Source organism: Anomaloglossus baeobatrachus, chromosome 3 (assembly GCF_048569485.1).
Source record: "Anomaloglossus baeobatrachus isolate aAnoBae1 chromosome 3, aAnoBae1.hap1, whole genome shotgun sequence".
NCBI lineage: Eukaryota > Metazoa > Chordata > Amphibia > Anura > Aromobatidae > Anomaloglossus > Anomaloglossus baeobatrachus.
The window spans coordinates 205,336,552-205,357,796 of record NC_134355.1 but is presented as its reverse complement, the minus strand read 5'-3'; the positions used below and the strand labels follow the sequence as shown (position 1 = coordinate 205,357,796).

Here is a 21,245-nt window from a genome sequence, read left to right as displayed (position 1 = left end):
TGAGGGTATAGACGACGTCCTTCTGGGTCTTCCATGGCTTCGGACTCATGCTCCTCACATTGACTGGGAGTCTGACAGCATTATTAGTTGGGGTTCGAAATGTCAGTCCCGATGTCTTCCCTTACCACCTAAGGTCGTTGCGGTTGCATCAACTGATCTCTCTCCCATACCTACACCCTATTTGGATTTCGCTGATGTGTTCTCCAAACAGGGTGCTGAGGTTCTTCCACCCCATAGGCCGTATGACTGTGCCATAGACCTTATCCCAGGTTCGGTTCCACCTAAAGGCAGGGTTTACCCCCTGTCGATACCTGAGTCAGAGGCCATGTCGACCTATATAAGAGAGAGTTTAGAGAAGGGGTTCATTCGTAAGTCTGTCTCTCCCGCGGGAGCTGGGTTTTTCTTTGTTCGGAAGAAAGAGGGTGATTTGCGTCCCTGCATAGATTACAGGGGTCTCAACGCAATCACAATAAAGAACAAATACCCATTACCTTTAATTTCGGAGCTCTTTGACAGACTGAGAGGAGCTCAAGTTTTTACGAAGTTGGATCTGCGGGGTGCGTATAACTTGGTACGAATTCGAAAGGGTGACGAATGGAAGACCGCTTTTAACACCCGAGACGGTCACTATGAATACCTCGTCATGCCTTTTGGGTTATGTAATGCACCCGCAGTATTTCAGGACTTCGTAAACGATGTGTTCAGGGATTTACTGTTATCCTCAGTAGTGGTGTATCTGGACGACATCCTGATTTTTTCTCCTGATCTGGAGACTCATCGTCAGGATGTCGTTCGTGTCCTTTCCCGTTTAAGGGAGCACTCATTGTTTGCTAAACTCGAGAAATGTGTATTCGAGCAGTCCTCATTGCCTTTTTTGGGTTACATTATCTCACAAGAGGGTCTGGCTATGGATCCTGCGAAGCTCTCTGCTGTCCTGCAATGGTCCGAACCTCATTCCTTGAAGGCGGTGCAACGCTTCTTAGGATTCATAAATTATTACAGGCAGTTCATACCCCATTTTTCTACTTTGGTGGCCCCTTTGGTGGCCTTGACTAAGAAAGGTGCTAATCCCAAAGCCTGGTCTACTGAGACATCTCAGGCTTTTGAGGCAGTAAAAAGACACTTTTCAACTGCTCCCGTTCTTCAAAGACCCGATGAGAATAAGCCCTTCCTCTTAGAGGTTGATGCCTCTTCAGTGGGTGCTGGTGCGGTCTTGTATCAAAAGAACGGTGCAGGTAGAAAAAGGCCGTGTTTCTTCTTTGCTAAAACCTTTTCACCGGCAGAGAGAAACTATACCATTGGGGATAGGGAACTGCTCGCCTTGAGATTAGCCTTGGAGGAGTGGCGTCACTTGCTGGAAGGAGCGAAACATCCTTTCCAGGTCTATACAGACCATAAGAATCTGACGTACTTACAAACCGCTCAGCGTCTGAATCCTCGCCAAGCCCGCTGGTCCTTGTTTTTCTCCCGCTTTCACTTCTCCATCAACTATCTGTCTGGGAGTAAGAATAACAAGGCAGACGCCCTGTCTCGCTCTATGCTTTCTACCCAGGAAGAGATTGACGAACCTCGTCTTATCCTTCCCTCCAGGGTTTTTCATACGCTCTCCCCTGTGACGTTAGACCAAATCCCACCGGGCAAGACCTTTGTTCCGCCTGATCGACAGAATGATATACTGTCATGGGCCCACACCTCAAAGGTGGGTGGGCATTTTGGTATTAGGCGGACACGAGAGTTACTGGAGAGGTGGTATTGGTGGCCACACTTAGCCAGCCACGTCAAGAGATATGTCGGTTCCTGCTACTCGTGTGCTCGCAACCGTCCATTACGGCAGAGACCGGCTGGGCTCTTGCATCCTTTACCAGTGCCAGATAGACCATGGGAGGTGGTAGGCATGGACTTTGTGGGTGATCTTCCATGTTCACAGGGACATAGATTTGTGTGGGTCATTACGGACCATTTCTCCCGGATGGTTCATCTCGTACCGTTATCGAGAATCCCATCTTCCAGGGTACTAGCCAAACTATTCCTCAAGCATGTCTTTAGGCTTCACGGGATGCCAGATCGTATCATTTGTGATAGAGGCCCGCAATTTACTTCCCGTTTCTGGCGAGATCTTTGTAGCCTTCTGCAAATTGAGTTGAATCTCTCTTCGGCATACCATCCGGAGACTAATGGTTTGGTTGAACGTACCAATCAATCTATGATTATATACCTTCGACACTTTGTTGCTGAGAACCACGATAACTGGTCCTCCCTCCTACCCTGGGCAGAATTTGCCCTTAACAATTCGCTGGCTGAGGCCACTGGGCAGACACCGTTCGTACTCAATAATGGGCAACACCCTAGGGTACCGGTACCGTTTCCCGCTGCTGCACCTCCTCCTCTTGTGGCCGACTGGGCAACTAATGCCAGAGAGGTTTGGGATCGGACTCAAGAGTCGATCCAAGCAGCTAAGGACCGTATGAAGACGGTGTCCGATCGGTTTCGTCGCCCGGCTCCTGTCTTTTCTCCAGGGGACTTTGTGTGGCTCTCTGCAAAACACGTGAGACTTAGAGTGAGCTCTGTCAAATTTGCTCCTCGCTTCCTGGGTCCTTATGAGGTTCTTCGACAGGTAAATCCTGTAGTCTATCAATTGAAGTTACCTGTCCATCTTAGGATTCATGACAAATTCCATGTCTCACTGCTAAAGCCGGCTATTTTACCTCACGCTCGTGAAGTGCACTCTCCTGCCTCTGATTCCTCTCGCTCTAGCTATGAGGTACGAGCCATAGTTGGTTCTAAGATGGTTAGAGGGCGCAGGTTCTTCTTGATAGATTGGGAGGGCTATGGCCCGGAACATCGCTCTTGGGAGCCTGAGGAGGCTGTCCATGCTCCCGACTTAGTTGCCGATTACCTGCGTCGCCGGGAGGGGGGCCCTTGAGGGGGAGGTACTGTTACGGTTGCTGCGAGCACTGGAGACTATGTCCAGATTTCTTGCTACTGCACATGTGCGAGCGCTGGAGACTAAGTCCAGATTTCTTGCTACTGCACATGTGCGAGCGCTGGAGACTAAGTCCAGATTTCTTGCTACTGCACATGTGCGAGCGCCGGAGACTAAGTCCAATCTTGGAGCCATTGCACATGTGCGGGTGACATCATCGCTGACACGAGGTCACATGTCTCTGACACCTTCTATGCCGATTGGTCGCTGGTCATGTGCTTGTGACGTCTTGCTCGGTGATAGGCCAGCATGACGTCACTCCTGTCGTTCTGGCAGCGGATTGGCTCTGGTGTCCTCCATCTTGGATGAGGCACAGAGTCTATATAAGACCCTGACACACGCCGCATGGTGCTCAGTCCTCTTGGTTCATGCATATGAGTAGACGCTCTGTGCGCGTTCCTCTAGGCATTCCTCTGTCTATGCTAGGTGAGCGCTACCGGCAGGGTAGCGTTCTTATACCTTACAGCTTCGGCTGCTGTCCGTATCCTTACCTCTTAGGGGAGCGGACATAGGCAGGTGCCTGAGGCACATGGTCTGGCTGGGCCTTGTGATTCTACTCGTAGGTGGACGTTGCCGCTAGGGTAACGTTCCTTATACTGCGTCTGGCAGTTGTTCGTATCCTCGCACACTAGGGGAGCGAACAGAGGTAGGAGCTTTGTGCGGCTTACGCTGCTGTTCGTCTCTTTTGCACCACTAGAAGAGCGGACCTAGGCAGGTGCCATATCTAGTGGTTCGTGTCCTCGCACACTAGTGGAGCGAACGCAGGTAGGAGCTTTGTGCGGCTTACGCTGCTGTTCGTCTCTTTTGCACCACTAGAAGAGCGGACCTAGGTAGGTGCCATTTCGCACACATTGCCTTTGTCTCTGTGATTATTAACAGAGATCATTCCACACACCCTCCAAGTAAGGGAGGAATTGCTTTACTTACTTATTATATCCTTAACAGAGGTATTGCACTCTGCCATAGTCTGCAGCAAAGTCTTTGCACGGTGGACCCTGACTGTCTGATACTCCTTTCGGTTATTATCAGACAGCCCCCCGTAACAGTTTGTTACATCAGAACTGATAGATCTTGTGATGAGCCGACTTATTGATGCCTATATTTTGCCTGGATGTACATCTTTTGGCTTTTGAATGGATGAATAGACTTCATTTCATATTCTTCCAACTGCAATTTTCAAGGCCCAGAGACCGATATCGATGAAATGGATGATGATGTTTCTCTTTTCCAGAGAAATCTTCTTCACGGCTGATCCTCGATTTGAACCAGTGATCTTCACTTGGGAATCAACCTAATAACACACTGATCTATTAGGGAATGTGGGAACAGTTTGTACTTTGTAGTATACAGGATGAAAAAGATCTTTCCAACACCAGGAGCAGAACAGTAACAATCCAGTGACATGACAAGAATCTGCATAAGTAATCAGATGTTAAATAGTTGTAAGTCAGATTTATGTATGAGATAGCCAAATTGATTGTCTATAAAATGAAGGTAATCTCACATGCAGAGATATAATGGATGGTGAGATATGGAGCGTGAAAGTCAAAAGTTCAAAACATTGTTACCCTTTTGCTTGTCAGTGTATTTATATTGCTCTTCCGACAAGATTAGGGCAAATTGTCCTCACATAATATTGTTGCCAATAGTCAGCATTAAAAGACAGATGCAGCTATATAATTAGTTTATAGTTGTCGTTTCCTTTAATAAGTGTTTTTTACTTGATAAGATAGGTCTACAGTACTTTGCTAGAAAAAATACTTGATAGTGTACATTTAGTAAAATGAGTGTGTTATTGTGTCCTCCATCCTGGTCCCTATATGTTCTTCATCTTGATTACCATATGTCCCCTATCCAAGTCTTCATCTGTCCTCCATTCTGTTCTCCATATGTTGCCCATCCTGGTCCCCAAATGTCCCCCATCTTGGTCATCATATTTTCCCCCATCTTACTTCCCATATGTCCTCTATCCTGGTCTCAATATGTCATCCATCTTAGTGGCCATATGTCCCCCATCCTGGTCCCCATATGTCCTCCATCCTGGTTTCCTTATGTCTTTCATACAAGTCAACATATGTCCTCCTTACTGGTCGCCGATCTTGGACCCCATATTTTCCCTACTTTGGTCCCCAGATGTTTTCAATCCTGGTCCTTATATGTCTCCCATCATGGTCCTATATGTCCTCAATCCTGGTCCCCAATATGTCCTCCATCTTGGATCCTATTTGTCCTCTATCTTGGTTGCCATACATCCTCTGTCCTAGTCCCAATATGTCCCCCATCCTGGTTCCCTATGTACCCCATATTGACATTCTTCTGTAACTAAGCGAAAAAAATATTCTGTTTACCTATCCAGTCAAGCAGTGTCCTCTGCTTTATATGTGGTGCGGATTGGCTGGCACATAGCTGTGAAATCATATGATAGCGAGCAACAACGACGGCCTTCTTCCCTTGATAGATGCAATGTACTATATTTCAATGGAATGTGCCCCCAAGGACGCACATTCAGTTGAAACCGATGAGCCCTCCGTACCAGATAAGGGCACTGCTTCTTACCGCTTCAGGGAACAGGCTGCAATTTTATCAACCAGTGAGAACTGGCTGCATCCCACCCTGGATCTTTTGGATGTGTAGTAAAAGATGTTTGAAAAGGTGACATCATACACCACTGTATCTTGTCCTCACATAATAGGGTTTTCTGTAATCAGACTTAAAAGAGAGATGCAGCCATGTAATTAGTTTACAGTTGTGAATCCAGCTGTCAGCGTCACACAGTGTTTTGCACAAACTTCGCTGACTGTCATGGTGGCGGTGTGCTCTGTTCACATTACAGATGCTGACACTCCGCCAGATGGACTCTCTGGTATCTGGGATTCACACAGGCAAACTTGGGCGTTGACCTACTGTATGCTGAATCATAGACAGGCTAAAAAAGTTAATCTCTGCTAGTTTGCTTGTTAGTTTCCTTTGATCACATGTGGTGGGGAGGCCAATCACATCTGCTCCCCTTCTATTTAAGCTGGGTGAAATTTTCTCCCATGCCAGCTATAGATTCTATGTTTGTCTGTGAGATGTGGTGTCCCAGATTCTCTGGTACAAATTGTTCTATTTTCTTGTTGCGGTTGTGGAAGTTTACCCCTGTTGTTTTGTAGCTTTATTCCTTCTCCTGTGCTTCGTCCTTAATCTCTTATTGTTTTTACCTATGTGTGTGCACACTGTGTGACAGAGTTTTGGTTGTTCCCTTGTCTGTGACTTTCATTACACTCCAGTCTCCTCACTCCCAGTGGGGAAGGAGAGAGGGAAACGGATCAGTACTGGTCAGGAACAGACCCAGGAAGGAAACTCTCCCATTAGGGGTATTGTCATGATCCATGACTGGCCCAGCCGCCGCTGAGCCATTGCTGGTATTTTATCTCAGGGTTACAGGTCATGGGAGGGGTTAATTCCATTCTGCCTCATTCCGAAAGACAGGCCACTATATCCTGGCACTGCTCCTGTGCCAGTAATAGTTTCGGCTCTGCAATGTGTGTGTGCCTAGATTCCGTGAGTTAACCTGATCTGTCCTGCCTCGTCACTACCTTGTCCTGACCCATGCCATCCTCTGTTTGTCCGTCCCTCGTTTCCTGACTCTCCATTCCTGTCTGTAGTTTTTGTTCCAGTCCTGTCTGTCTAATCCCAGTCCCGACCTGTGTCTCCTCCACCCCTGTACGTTACCTTGACTCCCCGGCCTCTGACCTGTATCCTCGTTCCCGACCTCAGCTCCATCTCTACCTTCTGTTGTATACGTGACATCCCGGCTCCTGACTCCTGGCTATCACCTGACTACAATTTGTTTATTCCTGTACTATTGATGAGACCTCCTGTGCTGCACACCCAGCTTGCTGACTACTCTATCACCCTGTTAAATTATGCTGTAATATGAAAATAAAAAGTCGGGCACTGCAGCGCATAAGCCATTCAGTGGAGCTGTATTTACAGTTCAGTGGCAATCAGCTGTTCCAGGACTTAGCTATTCCAGAGCTTATAATGCCGTGCCGGGTGGTGCTCTGCTGACAACGTGGTCAAGATTCCAAAGTCCAGAAGTAGAAAAAAGCGCTATCCACAGCGCGAAACGGCTGTCATCCGTCTCCCGCCCCCGCACCCCCTCCTCTCACCACTATTCCTGCGTTCATATCTGCGATAGCAGAATAAAGAATTTGTTGCCATTCTCTGAGTGAGCTGCTGCTTTATTTCTACTTTTGGACATTGGAACCCTCTTAAATTAGCAAGTCTCCATGATACCATAACAACCATGACTGCAATGACTGTAATGTATTAAAGTGATCAGTGCACATGACTTAAACATATCTCAGAAGAAGATGAACAGTAAACTGCCTGCATACCAAATAATGGTTTAAAGTGTCAGATGCATGAAAGACCTGAAACACGGGACATAGTAGCCACCATTAGATACAAGTACCCACCTGTAAAGTGCAGATGTGCAGGTGTCAGTAACAAAGGCCCAAACGACCAGCTCTTAGGAAGAAGAGTTCCCCCCAGCCCACCGACACGTGTTTCGCTGTCCGGGAGCATGTGCACCCCCGTTAGCAGCTTCATCAGGGAGGGAGAAAAGACATAATCACCCTCTTGTGGGTTATTTGCTAACTACACTTTGGTAATCTCTCTCCAATCTGTCTCAGTGCCTCCACAAGCGAACGTGACAGGTAAAACTGAGAATAGGGATAGCATATGACTCGCCTACCCCAGGGCTATGGGACACCCGGTGCCGGGCCGGACTAGTCCGGGGGTCGTCAGTGGTGGTGGGGCCCGACTCCGTGACCCTGGCGGGAGTCAATTAATATGGCTTCAGTGTGGTGATTACAGTTTGTATTCATGACGCCACCTGTGGTTTGCGGCTATTAAGCCGCCGCTGCTGTATGGGGGCTCCGGGGCTGGTGGAATTGCAGCTTGGATGGTCCTGCTCCCCACAGGTGGAGCGGTACCCCAGGGCAAAGTTGGTGCTTGTAAGTGTCTATGCAGTGATGGAAGTTCATGCAGATAAAATAACAGAGGCAACACCAGGGACTGCAGTTTCAAGATGTTTACTCACAGTTGGTTATTTGACACGGCAGCTGTCCGGTTGCCCACTGGTGTGCTGGAATCCCCTGTCAGGGACCTCCGCTGATCCCAGGTAGATCTGGGGGTAAATGCCAGTGCACCCCTCTATGTGTTCCTTTCTTAGCTGACTCCTCAAGCCTTGCCCTTGTTGGCTGAACCTGGCTTGGCCTCCACTGCAGCCTCCGGGCTGGGAGCTCGCCTGTCGGTTATTTGCCCCTTTTCTAGAGGTTCTGCTGTGGGCTGTGGTCCGGGGAGCATGCAGCTTCCATGGACCTCGGTTTCTAACCTTTGGAGTTGACTTCTCCTCCTCCAGTGACTAGGGACCGTCCCCTGGATGCAGCTTGATCCCTCCACCGATGTTCCTGTGGAACAGGCCACCAGCTCAAAAGCTATCTGTGGCCCTGGAATCCTTTCGTTCCCTGCTTGGTGTCACCTGGACCCTCTGAGTCCCAGGGTCTTCACCAGGAAGCGTCACTTTCTTCTCTTTAGCTCCTGACTGACTAGAGCTTTCTTACTGCCTCTCCTTCTCCTCTGCCTCCCGCGGACCTCCTCCTCCTTCTCCCCTCTCTCACAGACTGCCTAAACTTGACCTTCCTTTCCCTGTCTCCTCTCTGGTGGCTCCTCCCACCTCCTCAGTTGCTAAGCTACCACCCAATCGGAAAGGGGATGGGACTTACCGGCCCTCCCTGGCGAGCCAGCCACGAGGGTTTCTGCCACAGTCCCCTGTCCCTGTGTGTGCCTAGCAATGGGTGTAGTGCAGATTTACCTGGGAACTGGCATGTACCCCTTTCCTTACCCAGGATGGGACATCACACCTCTGGCTGGGGTGCAATGTCCCTGTGGCGACGGAAGCCTCAGGGGCGCCACACATAAGGTCCTCTAGCTTGAGGGACAGCTTAGGGGACCTGATTCCCCACTATCCCAGAGTCATCATGACAGTGAGGTTTTGTTTAATAAATGCTTTTTTTTACTTGATAAGATAGATCCCATAATACATTATAATCACATAATAATCACAGATACATTGCTAGAAAAAATACATGATAGTGTAAACTTAGTCAAATTACTTTATTATTGTTTTTCTCCATCTTATTTTTTAGCACAAAAAGGCTTGACAATATGAACACAAGACTGAAGCATCAAATTGAAAAAGATCCAGGCAAGTGTGTAAAGCATACATGTATCCATGTCTTTGGATTGTGTATATGACTGCGTATGCTAACTGTACAATGGGTTCAAGAGAGCCCTCCCTGTCAGGGTTGCAAACCGTCCAGAAATTCCACGACAGTCTGCAAAAACAAGACACTTTTTAACACTGTCCTGTTTGTAAGATACAAATTTGTCGTGTCCTGGATTTTTTTGAGGCTGAAGAACCGTATACATAATATTTTGACTGTAATTATCATCATATTAAAGTTTACAGTAAATTCCAGCTAATGTCTTATATCAGAATTATGAGCTTATAGACATGAATCTCTCAATCTAATTCATTTATCATAGTTTTTCCAATGTGGCCATAAACAATATTGTCTGTCTGCCTGCAGCTTGGCCTAATATAAAGCAGCATGATGTTGTAATTATGTTTATTGCCTTATACTTCAGTCTGACCTCAATTGTTAAACAAAAAGCAAAAATGTTGAATGATCACTAATACTATTTACTGTAAGGGTTAAAAGCATCAGTATGTATGGGAGTAGTTTCAGGGACTAGATTGGATTAAACTAATATTCTATCTCTATGCACTTGTGGTATCCACCCTGATTAGTTTCTCTCAAGGAAATTTTTAATTGATCTCTGATGGAAGCAGTGTCATATTGATATCAAAACGTTTAAAAATATCTATATGCAATAAAAAAAAATAAAAAGATATGCTGCCCATTACCTGCTTCCATAAATGAATATTACAAACATGATCCTTCATGATGTTATATATTGTAAAAACATACTGTAATGTAAATGTAAATCCAAAATATGAACCAAGCCTCTTTTCTCCTGATGAGTAGGACATAGTGGAGTGCCCTGCCACACAGACAAAATGATGAACAGCATAGCCAATGCAGTGGTCAGGTTGGAATCAGGACTGACTGGCTGAGCCTAGAACAGGGTTCCCCAACTCCAGTCCTCGAGGGCCACCAACAGTGCATGTTTTCAGGATTTCCTTAGCATTGCATGGGTGTTGGAATCATCAACTGTGCAGGTGATTAAATTATCACATGTGCAATACTAAGGAAATCCTGAAAACATGCACTGTTGGCGGCCCTCGAGGACTGGAGTTGGGGACCCATGGTAGAAGCTACACAGCTTACAAGGATAACTAGAGGGCTAGTGACTACAGGGCAATTTTTGGGGGCCGATGCCATACTACCACCCTGTCACTAAAATGCACTAATAGTCATTCCCCCCCCCAAAAAAAAACCCAAAACTTATATCTATCTATCCATTTATCTATATATATGCAGTATAAATATTATAATATATATATATATATATATATATATATATGTATATATATATATATATATATATATAAATATAAATATAATCAACATGGAGAGGTCCAGCAGGAATGGAGACTTCAGTTGTAGTAATTCAAATCCAAAATTTATTGTTCAATAGCAAGGTGCAGACATCACGCTGAACAGACTACGCGTTTCGGCGGAGACAATATGCCACCTTCTTCCCGGTCTAAGGCTGGTTCTGGAATGCCCGGTCAATCTTAAATAAGAAAAAAAAAGGGAAAAAAACAAACATTCTCCAAGTAGTGAACTGGGAGTGGTAACAGGTGTCAGTAAACACATTAATACTCTATGTATTCCAGAAGCAGCTAGAGAGAACAGATATAAATGTGAACAGAACTTGTATTGTACAGAGTTATCTGACTTAATATAAAAACAATTAAAAAACTCAGATGTATATTTTAGAACAATAGTGCAACATGATATAACCATTACAAATATGCACAAAATATTCAAAAAAGTTAGAGCAGTACCACTACAATAATATGGGGGCACCTAGCAAAAGAAGAAAAAAAAAAGGGACAAAAATGGCGATATAGAACACATTGGTTAGTTATAGTGTATTGCTAGATCCATTCTATTGTTGAATCCATGTGGGAGCCTTATATCTAAGAGAAACATCCATTTACTTTCTCGCTAGGATTTTTTTCTGATAACCCCCCCCCTCTCTCTGTTTTTTTGACCTGCTCAATGCCTAAGAATGAAAACCCCTAACATCCCCTCCATGTATTTGTGAAAAATGTCGGGAGACTACAGATTAGAGTTGAGCGCGGTTCGAGGTTCTCCAGTTCGCGGCTCGAGTGATTTTGGGGGCTGTTCTAGATAGAACTAGAACTCGAGCTTTTTGCTAAAGCTCGATAGTTCTAGATACGTTCGAGAACGGTTCTAGCAGCAAAAGACCAGCTAATTACTAGCTGGCTTTCCGCTGTAATAGTGTAAGTCACTCTGTGACTCACACTATTATGAAATTTCAGCGTATAGTGTGCGGGAACAGCGCATTCAGATCACTGCTGTATGGATAATGGCCATTTTTTTTTTTTCTTGTCTTCTTTCCCTAAGCGTGCGCGTGTAGTGGGGGGGGCCAGCATGGCAGCCAATCCCAGACACACACACAGCTAAGTGGACTTTTAGCCAGAGAAGCAACGGCATGTGTGATAGGATGTCCATGTCACATGTCCCTGCATTATAAAAACGAGTATCTGCCCGTCCGGACGCCATTATCTCTTCTGCGTCCTTGGTGTCAGTCACCGCTGGCGCAGCGCCTATCTCCGATACTGCTGTATACGCTCTATACACAGCGCTGTACAGCATAGGGATAGCATTTTCTATCAGTCCTTTTAAGGGCTAATACCGGCAGGGTCAGAGCCAGAGGTGACAGGTCCGTGAAAACAGAGTTTAACAGCTACACAAGATGACAGCGTCTGTGTAGCTAAGGTCAGGGATTTCCTCGCTGCATTTCCCCATTAGGAGGGATAGCAAGGCAGGCTTCCTTTCCTCTACCCAGAGACCCACAACCCTGCCACTGTACCCTCCTGCCCTTTGCACACTCAAACTCATTGTTACTAAGCCATTATACTACCAAACACTGAGTGAACTTAGTGGCATCCTAAACGTGGCTGTTGGACTTCTGTATTGTCCCACAAGTGCAAAGATATTTGCAGCATGTCTGCCTGCATTGCACACTGAAACTCATTGTTACTAAGCCATTATACTAGCAAACACTGAGTGAACTTAGTGGCATCCTAAAAGTGGCTGTTGGACTTCTGTATTGTCGCACTGATGCCAAGCTATTTCCAGCACCTGTGCAGGACACCCTCCTGCTCTGTTTTTAATAAGCTATAATGATAGCAAAAAATACTGCCATTGAGTAGCATCATAGAACTGGATGTTTTATTTCATTATTGTCCCACTGGTGCCAAGCTATTTCTAACACCTGTGCAGGACACCCTACTGCTCTGTTTTTAATAAGCTATAATGATAGCAAAAAATACTGCCATTTAGTGACATCATAGAACTGGATGTTGTATTTCATTATTGTCCCATTGGTGCCAAGCTATTTCTAGCACCTGTGCAGGACACCCTCCTGCTCTGTTTTTAATAAGCTATAATGATAGCAAAAAATACTGCCATTGAGTAGCATCATAGAACTGGATGTTTTATTTCATTATTGTCCCACTGGTGCCAAGCTATTTCTAACACCTGTGCAGGACACCCTCCTGCTCTGTTTTTAATAAGCTATAATGATAGCAAAAAATACTGCCATTTAGTGACATCATAGAACTGGATGTTGTATTTCATTATTGTCCCATTGGTGCCAAGCTATTTCTAGCACCTGTGCAGGACACCCTCCTGCTCTGTTTTTAATAAGCTATAATGATAGCAAAAAATACTGCCATTTAGTGGCATCATAGAACAGGATGTTGTATTTCATTATTGTCCCACTGGTGCCAAGCTATTTCTAGCACATGTGCAGGACACCCTCCTGCTCTGTTTTTAATAAGCTATAATGATAGCAAAAAATACTGCCATTTAGTGGCATCATAGAACAGGATGTTGTATTTCATTATTGTCCCACTGGTGCCAAGCTATTTCTAGCACATGTGCAGGACACCCTCCTGCTCTGTTTTTAATAAGCTATAATGATAGCAAAAAATACTGCCATTGAGTAGCATCATAGAACTGGATGTTTTATTTCATTATTGTCCCACTGGTGCCAAGCTATTTCTAACACCTGTGCAGGACACCCTACTGCTCTGTTTTTAATAAGCTATAATGATAGCAAAAAATACTGCCATTTAGTGACATCATAGAACTGGATGTTGTATTTCATTATTGTCCCATTGGTGCCAAGCTATTTCTAGCACCTGTGCAGGACACCCTCCTGCTCTGTTTTTAATAAGCTATAATGATAGCAAAAAATACTGCCATTGAGTAGCATCATAGAACTGGATGTTTTATTTCATTATTGTCCCACTGGTGCCAAGCTATTTCTAACACCTGTGCAGGACACCCTCCTGCTCTGTTTTTAATAAGCTATAATGATAGCAAAAAATACTGCCATTTAGTGACATCATAGAACTGGATGTTGTATTTCATTATTGTCCCATTGGTGCCAAGCTATTTCTAGCACCTGTGCAGGACACCCTCCTGCTCTGTTTTTAATAAGCTATAATGATAGCAAAAAATACTGCCATTTAGTGGCATCATAGAACAGGATGTTGTATTTCATTATTGTCCCACTGGTGCCAAGCTATTTCTAGCACATGTGCAGGACACCCTCCTGCTCTGTTTTTAATAAGCTATAATGATAGCAAAAAATACTGCCATTTAGTGGCATCATAGAACAGGATGTTGTATTTCATTATTGTCCCACTGGTGCCAAGCTATTTCTAGCACATGTGCAGGACACCCTCCTGCTCTGTTTTTAATAAGCTATAATGATAGCAAAAAATACTGCCATTTAGTGGCATCATAGAACTGGCTGTTGTATTTCATTAGTGCCCCACTGGTACCAAGCTATTTCTGGCACCTTTGCAGGACACCATCATGCACATTTTGCTACGCTAATGTTATAGCAAACTCAGGGAATTCATTGCTGCTTTTAATAATTCGGAGGGATAGAAAGTGAGTAGTGAGTATGCTCAGCCTGACTGTGCCATTCCTGAGGCTAAGGCGGGCTTTGCACACTACGACATCGCAGCCCGATGCTGCGATGCCGAGTGCGATAGTGCCCGCCCCCGTCGCAGCAGCGATATGTGGTGATAGCTGGCGTAGCGAAAGTTATCGCTACGCCAGCTTCACACACACACTCACCTGCCGTGCGACGTCCCTGTGGCCGGCGACGCGCCTCCTTGTTAAGGGGGCGGGTCGTGCGGCGTCACTGCGACGTCACACGGCAGGCAGCCAATCAGAGTGGAGGGGCGGAGATGAGCAGGATGTAAACATCCTGCCCACCTCCTTCCTTCAGCATATCCTACGGAAGCCGCAGTGAGGCCGGTAGGAGACGTTCCTCGCTCCTGCGACTTCACACACAGCGATGTGTGATGCCGCAGGAGCGAGAAACAACATCGGACCGTCGCGTCAGCGTAATCATGGATTACGCCGACTCTGCACCGATGATACGATTACGACGCTTTTGCGCTCGTTAATCGTATCATCCAGCCTTTACACACTGCGATGTCGCATGCGATGCCGGAAGTGCGTCATTTTCAATTTGACCCCACCGACATCGCACCTGCGATGTCGCAGTGTGCAAAGTGCCCCTTAGTCTTCATTTCGGGATACAGCGCATGCTCCCACACTTAGTGCGAAAAGCCTCTTTGCACAGGTACTTGCATTCCGTTCCGGGTCTAAGTCCTGTTTTGTGCCTAGACACCATGCTAAAGCTGATAATCTTTTTTCAGAGACTGTATTTCATGAAACTGACCATGCTCAGGCACTTACTGCATCAGAGACTAGGTCCGGTAATGAACTCTTTGGCCCTGCCCCTGATGTGGGGGGCCCGTATAGACCACAGGGCATCAGGTGTCCTGACGATGTGGCTAGGCCACTCCCAAATGGCTTGCAGAGGCCCGCCCCTATGACTTGTCACCTCATTATTGATGGTCAGACGATGACTGGTGAGGTGTTTGTGTCGTGGCAGCCATGAGGTCATTATTGAAGTTGCGGTTCCAAATAGGACGCTAGTTATGCCACTCATGACGTGTCACTCTGCTTTTGTCTCCAGGAGGTGCATTGTGGTCCACCCTGGTTTGGGGCGGACCCAGGTTATAAAACGGGCTGGAGCCAACAAGGAGGTGCGCAGTCTTCTATTATGCTCCGAAAGAGCACACCTCCATGTGTTGAACCCATTGCGGCTTTAGGCCAGAGGTAGGCAGGGATAGGGCGTAGATGCAGGCCGCCACCACAGTTGGCAACGCAGAACGGTTAAGACCAGCTCCTGTCCTACAAGTCCTGCTTGTGCAGCCCAGTGGCATTAACAGTCCTGCTGCTGCTGATGCGCCTGCTGTCCACAGGTGTGGCCCCAATGCACACGGTCAGCGTACTGAATGGCCCCTGTGATGTTAACAGGGAGTTCCTGGGCTGGGTGGGCGTGTGGACCCTGTGACACTAACAGGGCTCCCAGTCTCAAGATCCGAGTGGCGTCTAACTCGGTTCAGGCAACTATTAGTTTCATAGCCACACAGATCTGTATCCTCCACCTAACTTTCCAGTTGCCAACCTCTCCTTTTCCATCTGGGAGCACGGTGGACATTGACTGCTGATGGGGATATATACCTTTCTCTTTCTTTTCTTATTAATTTTCATTATATAGCGGTAACATAGTATATACCACCTTATCCAAATCTGCCAGTCCCACCGTAACAGATGGTGTTTCTTCATCAAATGTTACTTTTGCTTAACCAACAAACCCACGGACAAAAACCTTTTTCCCCTTTCCAACACACCTGTTCCCCTTTCCACCAGCATTTGTCCTTTTTCAACTCATTTGGTATATGACCAAAAGTGCAACTCTGCAGGGACACCGTACTCAATGCCATCTCAGCACAGCAGCCAGCCCTCGGTCCCTCAGATGTGGACAAGTAAAAGCCCATTTCCTCCTATCCATGAGAAAGCGTTGAGATTCACTCTGTGCAGCACTGGTGTTTACTGGAAAAGCAGATCTAAGAATCCGTACCACCTTCTGCAGATACTCCTGTATACGTGCTTCCCTTTCTATGGCAGGAATTATTTCGCCAAATTTTGTCTTGTACCGGGTATCTAATAGTGTGGCAACCCAGTAGTTAGCATTACTTCGAATTCGTACAATCCGAGGGTCATGTTGTAGGTAGTGCAGCAAGAAGGCGCTCATGTGTCTTGTGCATCCAGGAGGACCAAGTCCTTGGTGTGTTGGTGGCAGAGAGGTGAGAATCGTGCCTCCTTCCTCTGCCCTCTCCCCCCAACCTCGCACAACCGAAATGTGAGCAAGCTCTCACTCATCTGCTGAGTCTTCCATGCCCATCGCAAGTTCGTCCTCCATTTCTTCATGGGCTCCTGCACCTTCCTCAACAATTTTTGCTGATACTATGCGCCCTTGTTAATCCCTATCCCCCACCATAACTGCCGCCTAGGTGCCGCTCACCGTATGGACCTTGTAGATCTTATTATCCCTTCTGCATATGACTCCTCCTGTACGTCCTCACCTTCCTCTTGGACCAACACCTGACTCCGAATAATGCTTACAGTGTGCTCCATCTTGTAGATGACCAGAATTGTCACGCTGAGAATGGCATCGCCAGTGCTAAACATCTTCGTCGACATTTGTAAACTGTGTAGAAGGGTGCATAGGTCCTTGATCTGACACCACTCCAGCAGCGTGATCTGCACCACCTCTGGATCAAGTTAGCCCAGGGTATACGTCATACCGTATTTCAGCAGGGCTCTGCGGCGCTGCCACACACGCTGCAACATGTGCAGATTCCAATTCCTGCGTGTCGGAACATCGCATTTCCGGCGTTTAACCGCCAGACCCTAAGACTTCCGGAGCGATGAAAGTTGTTGAGCTGCTGGGTGCGAAGGATGAAAGTGAGCACATAGCAGCGTGCCCGCTGCACAAGGCCATGTAGGCCGGGATGGTATTTTAAAAATTGCTGGAGAATCAGATTCAACACGTGAGCCATACAAGACACGTGTGTCACATTGCCCTGACGAAGGGCCGCAGACAGGTTTGCATCATTGCCGCACACGGCCGTTAAGTCACCAACGTAGTCCACTCAATCAATTTGTACTCCGGTCGCCAGGTGACAACGTCTTCCTTTCGTGCATAGTGCTGATGATGGGAAAGGAGTCGATGCCAGCGGCGCAGGTGGACGCAGGTTATGGTCACCCACTGGGTTGCGTTACCTTGACAGATACAGAACCACAGGCTGAATGTAGGTGGTGGGTATCTCACAGATGAAGTACCATCATTCAGCTACAACCAATGGGAAGACACAACACCTTTTTTTAGGCCCCTCCTGTCTGCAGACCACTGCCAGACAAAGCTATGAACCTCTTGTTACTGTTACCCCCAGTTCAGTTTTATGAGTTTTTGTGCTTGTTACCTAACTACTTTTCCTGCTTGCTGTTTATGTACCTCGTTGGCCGATCCGCATTTCACCTCTGCTTGTTTTCTGATTAAGTCCTGGCCATCCCATTCTGTTCCTCTTCCTCAATTAATGTTTTTGACCCTGCATGACTACTATTCTCTGGAACTGCAGCCTTCCACAGGTATTGATCAACTTGGGCCCTGTGTAATTCCAAATCACTGTATAGGGGTTAAAGGGTTTCAGGGTTCTGGGTGTCCAGCTTGGTGAGTGGCTTGCCTCTAGCCTATCCTTTACAGCCCATCTGAGTGTGTCGATCCAGGCAGGCGATACACCGTGCCCTCTGCAGAAGGCCATGTAGGCCGGGATAGTGTTTTAAAAATTGCTGGACAACCAGGTTCAACACGTGAGCCATACAAGGCACATGTGTCACATTGCCCTGAAGAAAGGTCGCAGACTGGTTTGCATCATTGTCGCACCCGACCTTCCCTGACTGCTGGTTGAGTGTAGACAATCATTGATGAAACTCTGTCTCAGTCTCCAGAGCTAGCCGTCCACAATTCCTCAGCGGTGTCTCACATTTCCCCTACATTTCAAAGTAAACATTTGACCGCCTGATGGCCTTGAGCTCTGCTGCCGGCATAGTAAGGAGGTGTGTGGGATTCCTTGGGTGCAGTTACAAGGAAGGGTGGCCTGACCACACAGGGTTTGGGCCGAGGTGGAGGACCCACACGAGGTTGAGGAGGCAGAAGCAGTGGAGGAACTTGTACATACAGAGGAAGGATTGACACACAAGTCGTGGGGATGGCAAGACTTGTACAGCAAACTCTTCTCCATCTCTCACCATAGTTACCCAGTGCCCAGTCAGCAACATGTAACTCCCCTGTCCATGCTTACTGGTCCAAGTATCTGTGGTGAAATGCACCCTGTCACACACAGAGTTGCTCAAGGAATCGGTGAGGTTGTGTGCGACCTGCTGTGGTAGCGCGGGCACGCCTTTCCTTGGAGAAGGAGTGACGACTGGCCATCGGCTCTTGGGGCACTGCAATGGGCATAAGGTCTCGAAAATCCTCGGTCTCAAAAGGTTGTAAAGGCAGCCTTTCTGTTGCCAACAAGTTGCAGATGATGAAACTCAACCTCTTAGGCATGTCATGCCCTTCGAAAATCATGTAAAACACAGCGAGGGGACTCCAACCACAGTCTCCCTCGTTTCCACTAATTGGGCCACACACACCCCACTTGACTGGCATCACTTGATCCCCCTTTTCAAAATGAAACAGATGCTTTGCATGAAGCACTCTCAAAAATACGCGTGCCTTTCGCCTCCCCTGGATGACCCAGGGGAAGAAAAGTCCTCTGAGAGCCATGACTTGTTCATCTTGGTGCTTTTTTTCAAAAGCAAGGGGACTCCAACCACAGTCTGCCTTGTTTCCACTAATTGGGCCACACACACCCCACTTGACTGGCATCACTTGATCCCCCTTTTCAAAATGAAACAGATGCTTTGCATGAAGCACTCTCAAAAATACGCGTGCCTTTCGCCTACCCTGGCTGACCCAGGGGAAGAAAAGTCCTCTGAGAGCCATGTCCACATTGTCAGTGGACAGACACGTGTGCTTATCTGCCAGCAGACCCCCAGCAGCACTGAAGACAGGTTCCGAGAGAACGCTGGCTGCAGGACACGACAAGATCCCCAAGGCGTACGTGACAAGCTCAGGCAATTTATCCAGATTGGAAGCCTAAAATGAGCAGGGCTCAAGTTGCACAATAATGGCATCGACGTTTCCTTGCATATACTCATATATCTGTGTGTCCTCCTCTTTTTCCTTGTCCAGCTCTTTTGTTTTCGCATGAGTATATGTCCTTGTCACTTTCCCATGTGTTTGTGTTGTGTTGTGAGTTGTTTGTCACCTTTTGGACACCTTTGAGGGTGTTTTCTAGGTGTTTTTATGTGTTTGTGAATGCCTGCCATTGTTTCCTATGCGGTTCGAGTTCGGTTCGTCGAACGTTCGACGAACCGAACTCGAGCCGAACCACGACCGGTTCGCTCATCTCTACTACAGATGCTCCTGCTGGTGGTTAGTTGGCAGCATCAGAAAGATGTTTTCTAATCCTTTTTTTTTTTAACTATTCATGGTGCAACCTACATATTGTTTGCAACAAATGTCGCAATTAATTAAATAAATGACATTAGCAGTATTGCAGTTGATATACGAAAGAATGTCAAAGGTTTTTTTATTATGCATGGAGGTGAATGTTTTCGATTTTTTAACATGCTTATAGCATTTGCACACGTTAGCTTCACACCCATAGAAACCTTTGGTTTTTAACCAATTAATTGTCCTTAGAATTAGGAGGCATAGGATCTCTAAAAAGGCTAGGAGACAAGAGTGAGCTCAATGTGGGGGCACCTTTAGCCACAAAAGAGATGGGTTTGTTTTCTATAAGTGATTTTACAGTTTAATCCTGATAAAGGGCGGGCAAGTATTTTTTAATGATGGAAACAATGCTATGATATTGGGGACTATAGGGTGTACTAAATGTAACCTTTTCTGAAACGTTACCAATGTTGTTATTTTTTTTCTTTTTATTTGAGTACAATAAGTGGGTTCTGTCCATATTGTCCACCAACCTTCTGGCTCTTTCTAGATAATATTTGGGATAGCCTCTATTACTCAATCTATTACAGGCTAAATCGGTTTCCAATTTGTACGTAAGGTTTTGAGTGTTATTTCTTTTTAGCCGGATAAGTTCACCAAGGGGAATGATTTGGTAGTGTGTTTGGGATGGTTAGAATTAGCTGTTAGAATACTATTACAGTACGTATTTTTTCTGAAAGGAGAAATATTAATCAGATGTGTAGTCACATCCCCTGTCAAAGTCAGATCCAGAAAATTGGCCAAAAAAATATGTACAGAACTAGTAAATCTGAGATTATAGTCATTGGTATCCAAATAATTGAAAAAATTATTAATGGAATCATGTCCCAAAATATCACTGTCCCAAATAAACACCAAGTCGTCTACATATCTTCCTAGGCAGACAATACCATTTTTGAATGGATTATCGTCAGAAAATATAAAATTTTCCTCCTATGTAGCCATGACAATGTTAGCAAGAGACGGAGAAAAACGTGCTCCCATGCTAACGCCGCATGTTTGTAGGAAAAATCTGTTATTGAATGAAAAATAATTGTGTCTAAGGAGAAAATCAATTGCAGAAATTATAAAATTTTGTATGTTTGAATCATATGAGCTGTAGCGATGTAGATAATATCTAGCACATCTTAAAGCAATATGATGTGGGATTGAGGGATAAAGCCCTACTACATCGCATAATAGCCAAACATAATTATTCTGCCACCGTATTTTCTCCAAGACTCCAATTACATCTCTGGAATCACCAAGAAAACTTGGCGTTAGTGGAACAAGGGGTTTCAGAAAATGGCCCACCCATTCTCAAAGCCTTTCGCTAAAGGAACCTATGCCTGAGACTATAGGTCTCATGGGGGGAGGAAACACCCCTTTATGTACCTTAGGGAATGAGTGGTAAACTGGTATGATGGGATTTTCTACATAAAGGTAT

General features: G+C 46.1%; 1 protein-coding gene across 1 annotated transcript in view; it reads left to right on the top strand.

Annotated features, from left to right (window-relative positions):
• PCNX2 (pecanex 2) overlaps nt 1–21,245 on the top strand; it is a 1,407,555-nt gene that overhangs the window by 1,005,360 nt on the left and 380,950 nt on the right. The window contains exon 23 of the mRNA XM_075339694.1: nt 9,181–9,239. Within this exon, the coding sequence (XP_075195809.1) occupies nt 9,181–9,239 (59 nt within the window). The remainder of the gene's footprint in view (nt 1–9,180; nt 9,240–21,245) is intronic.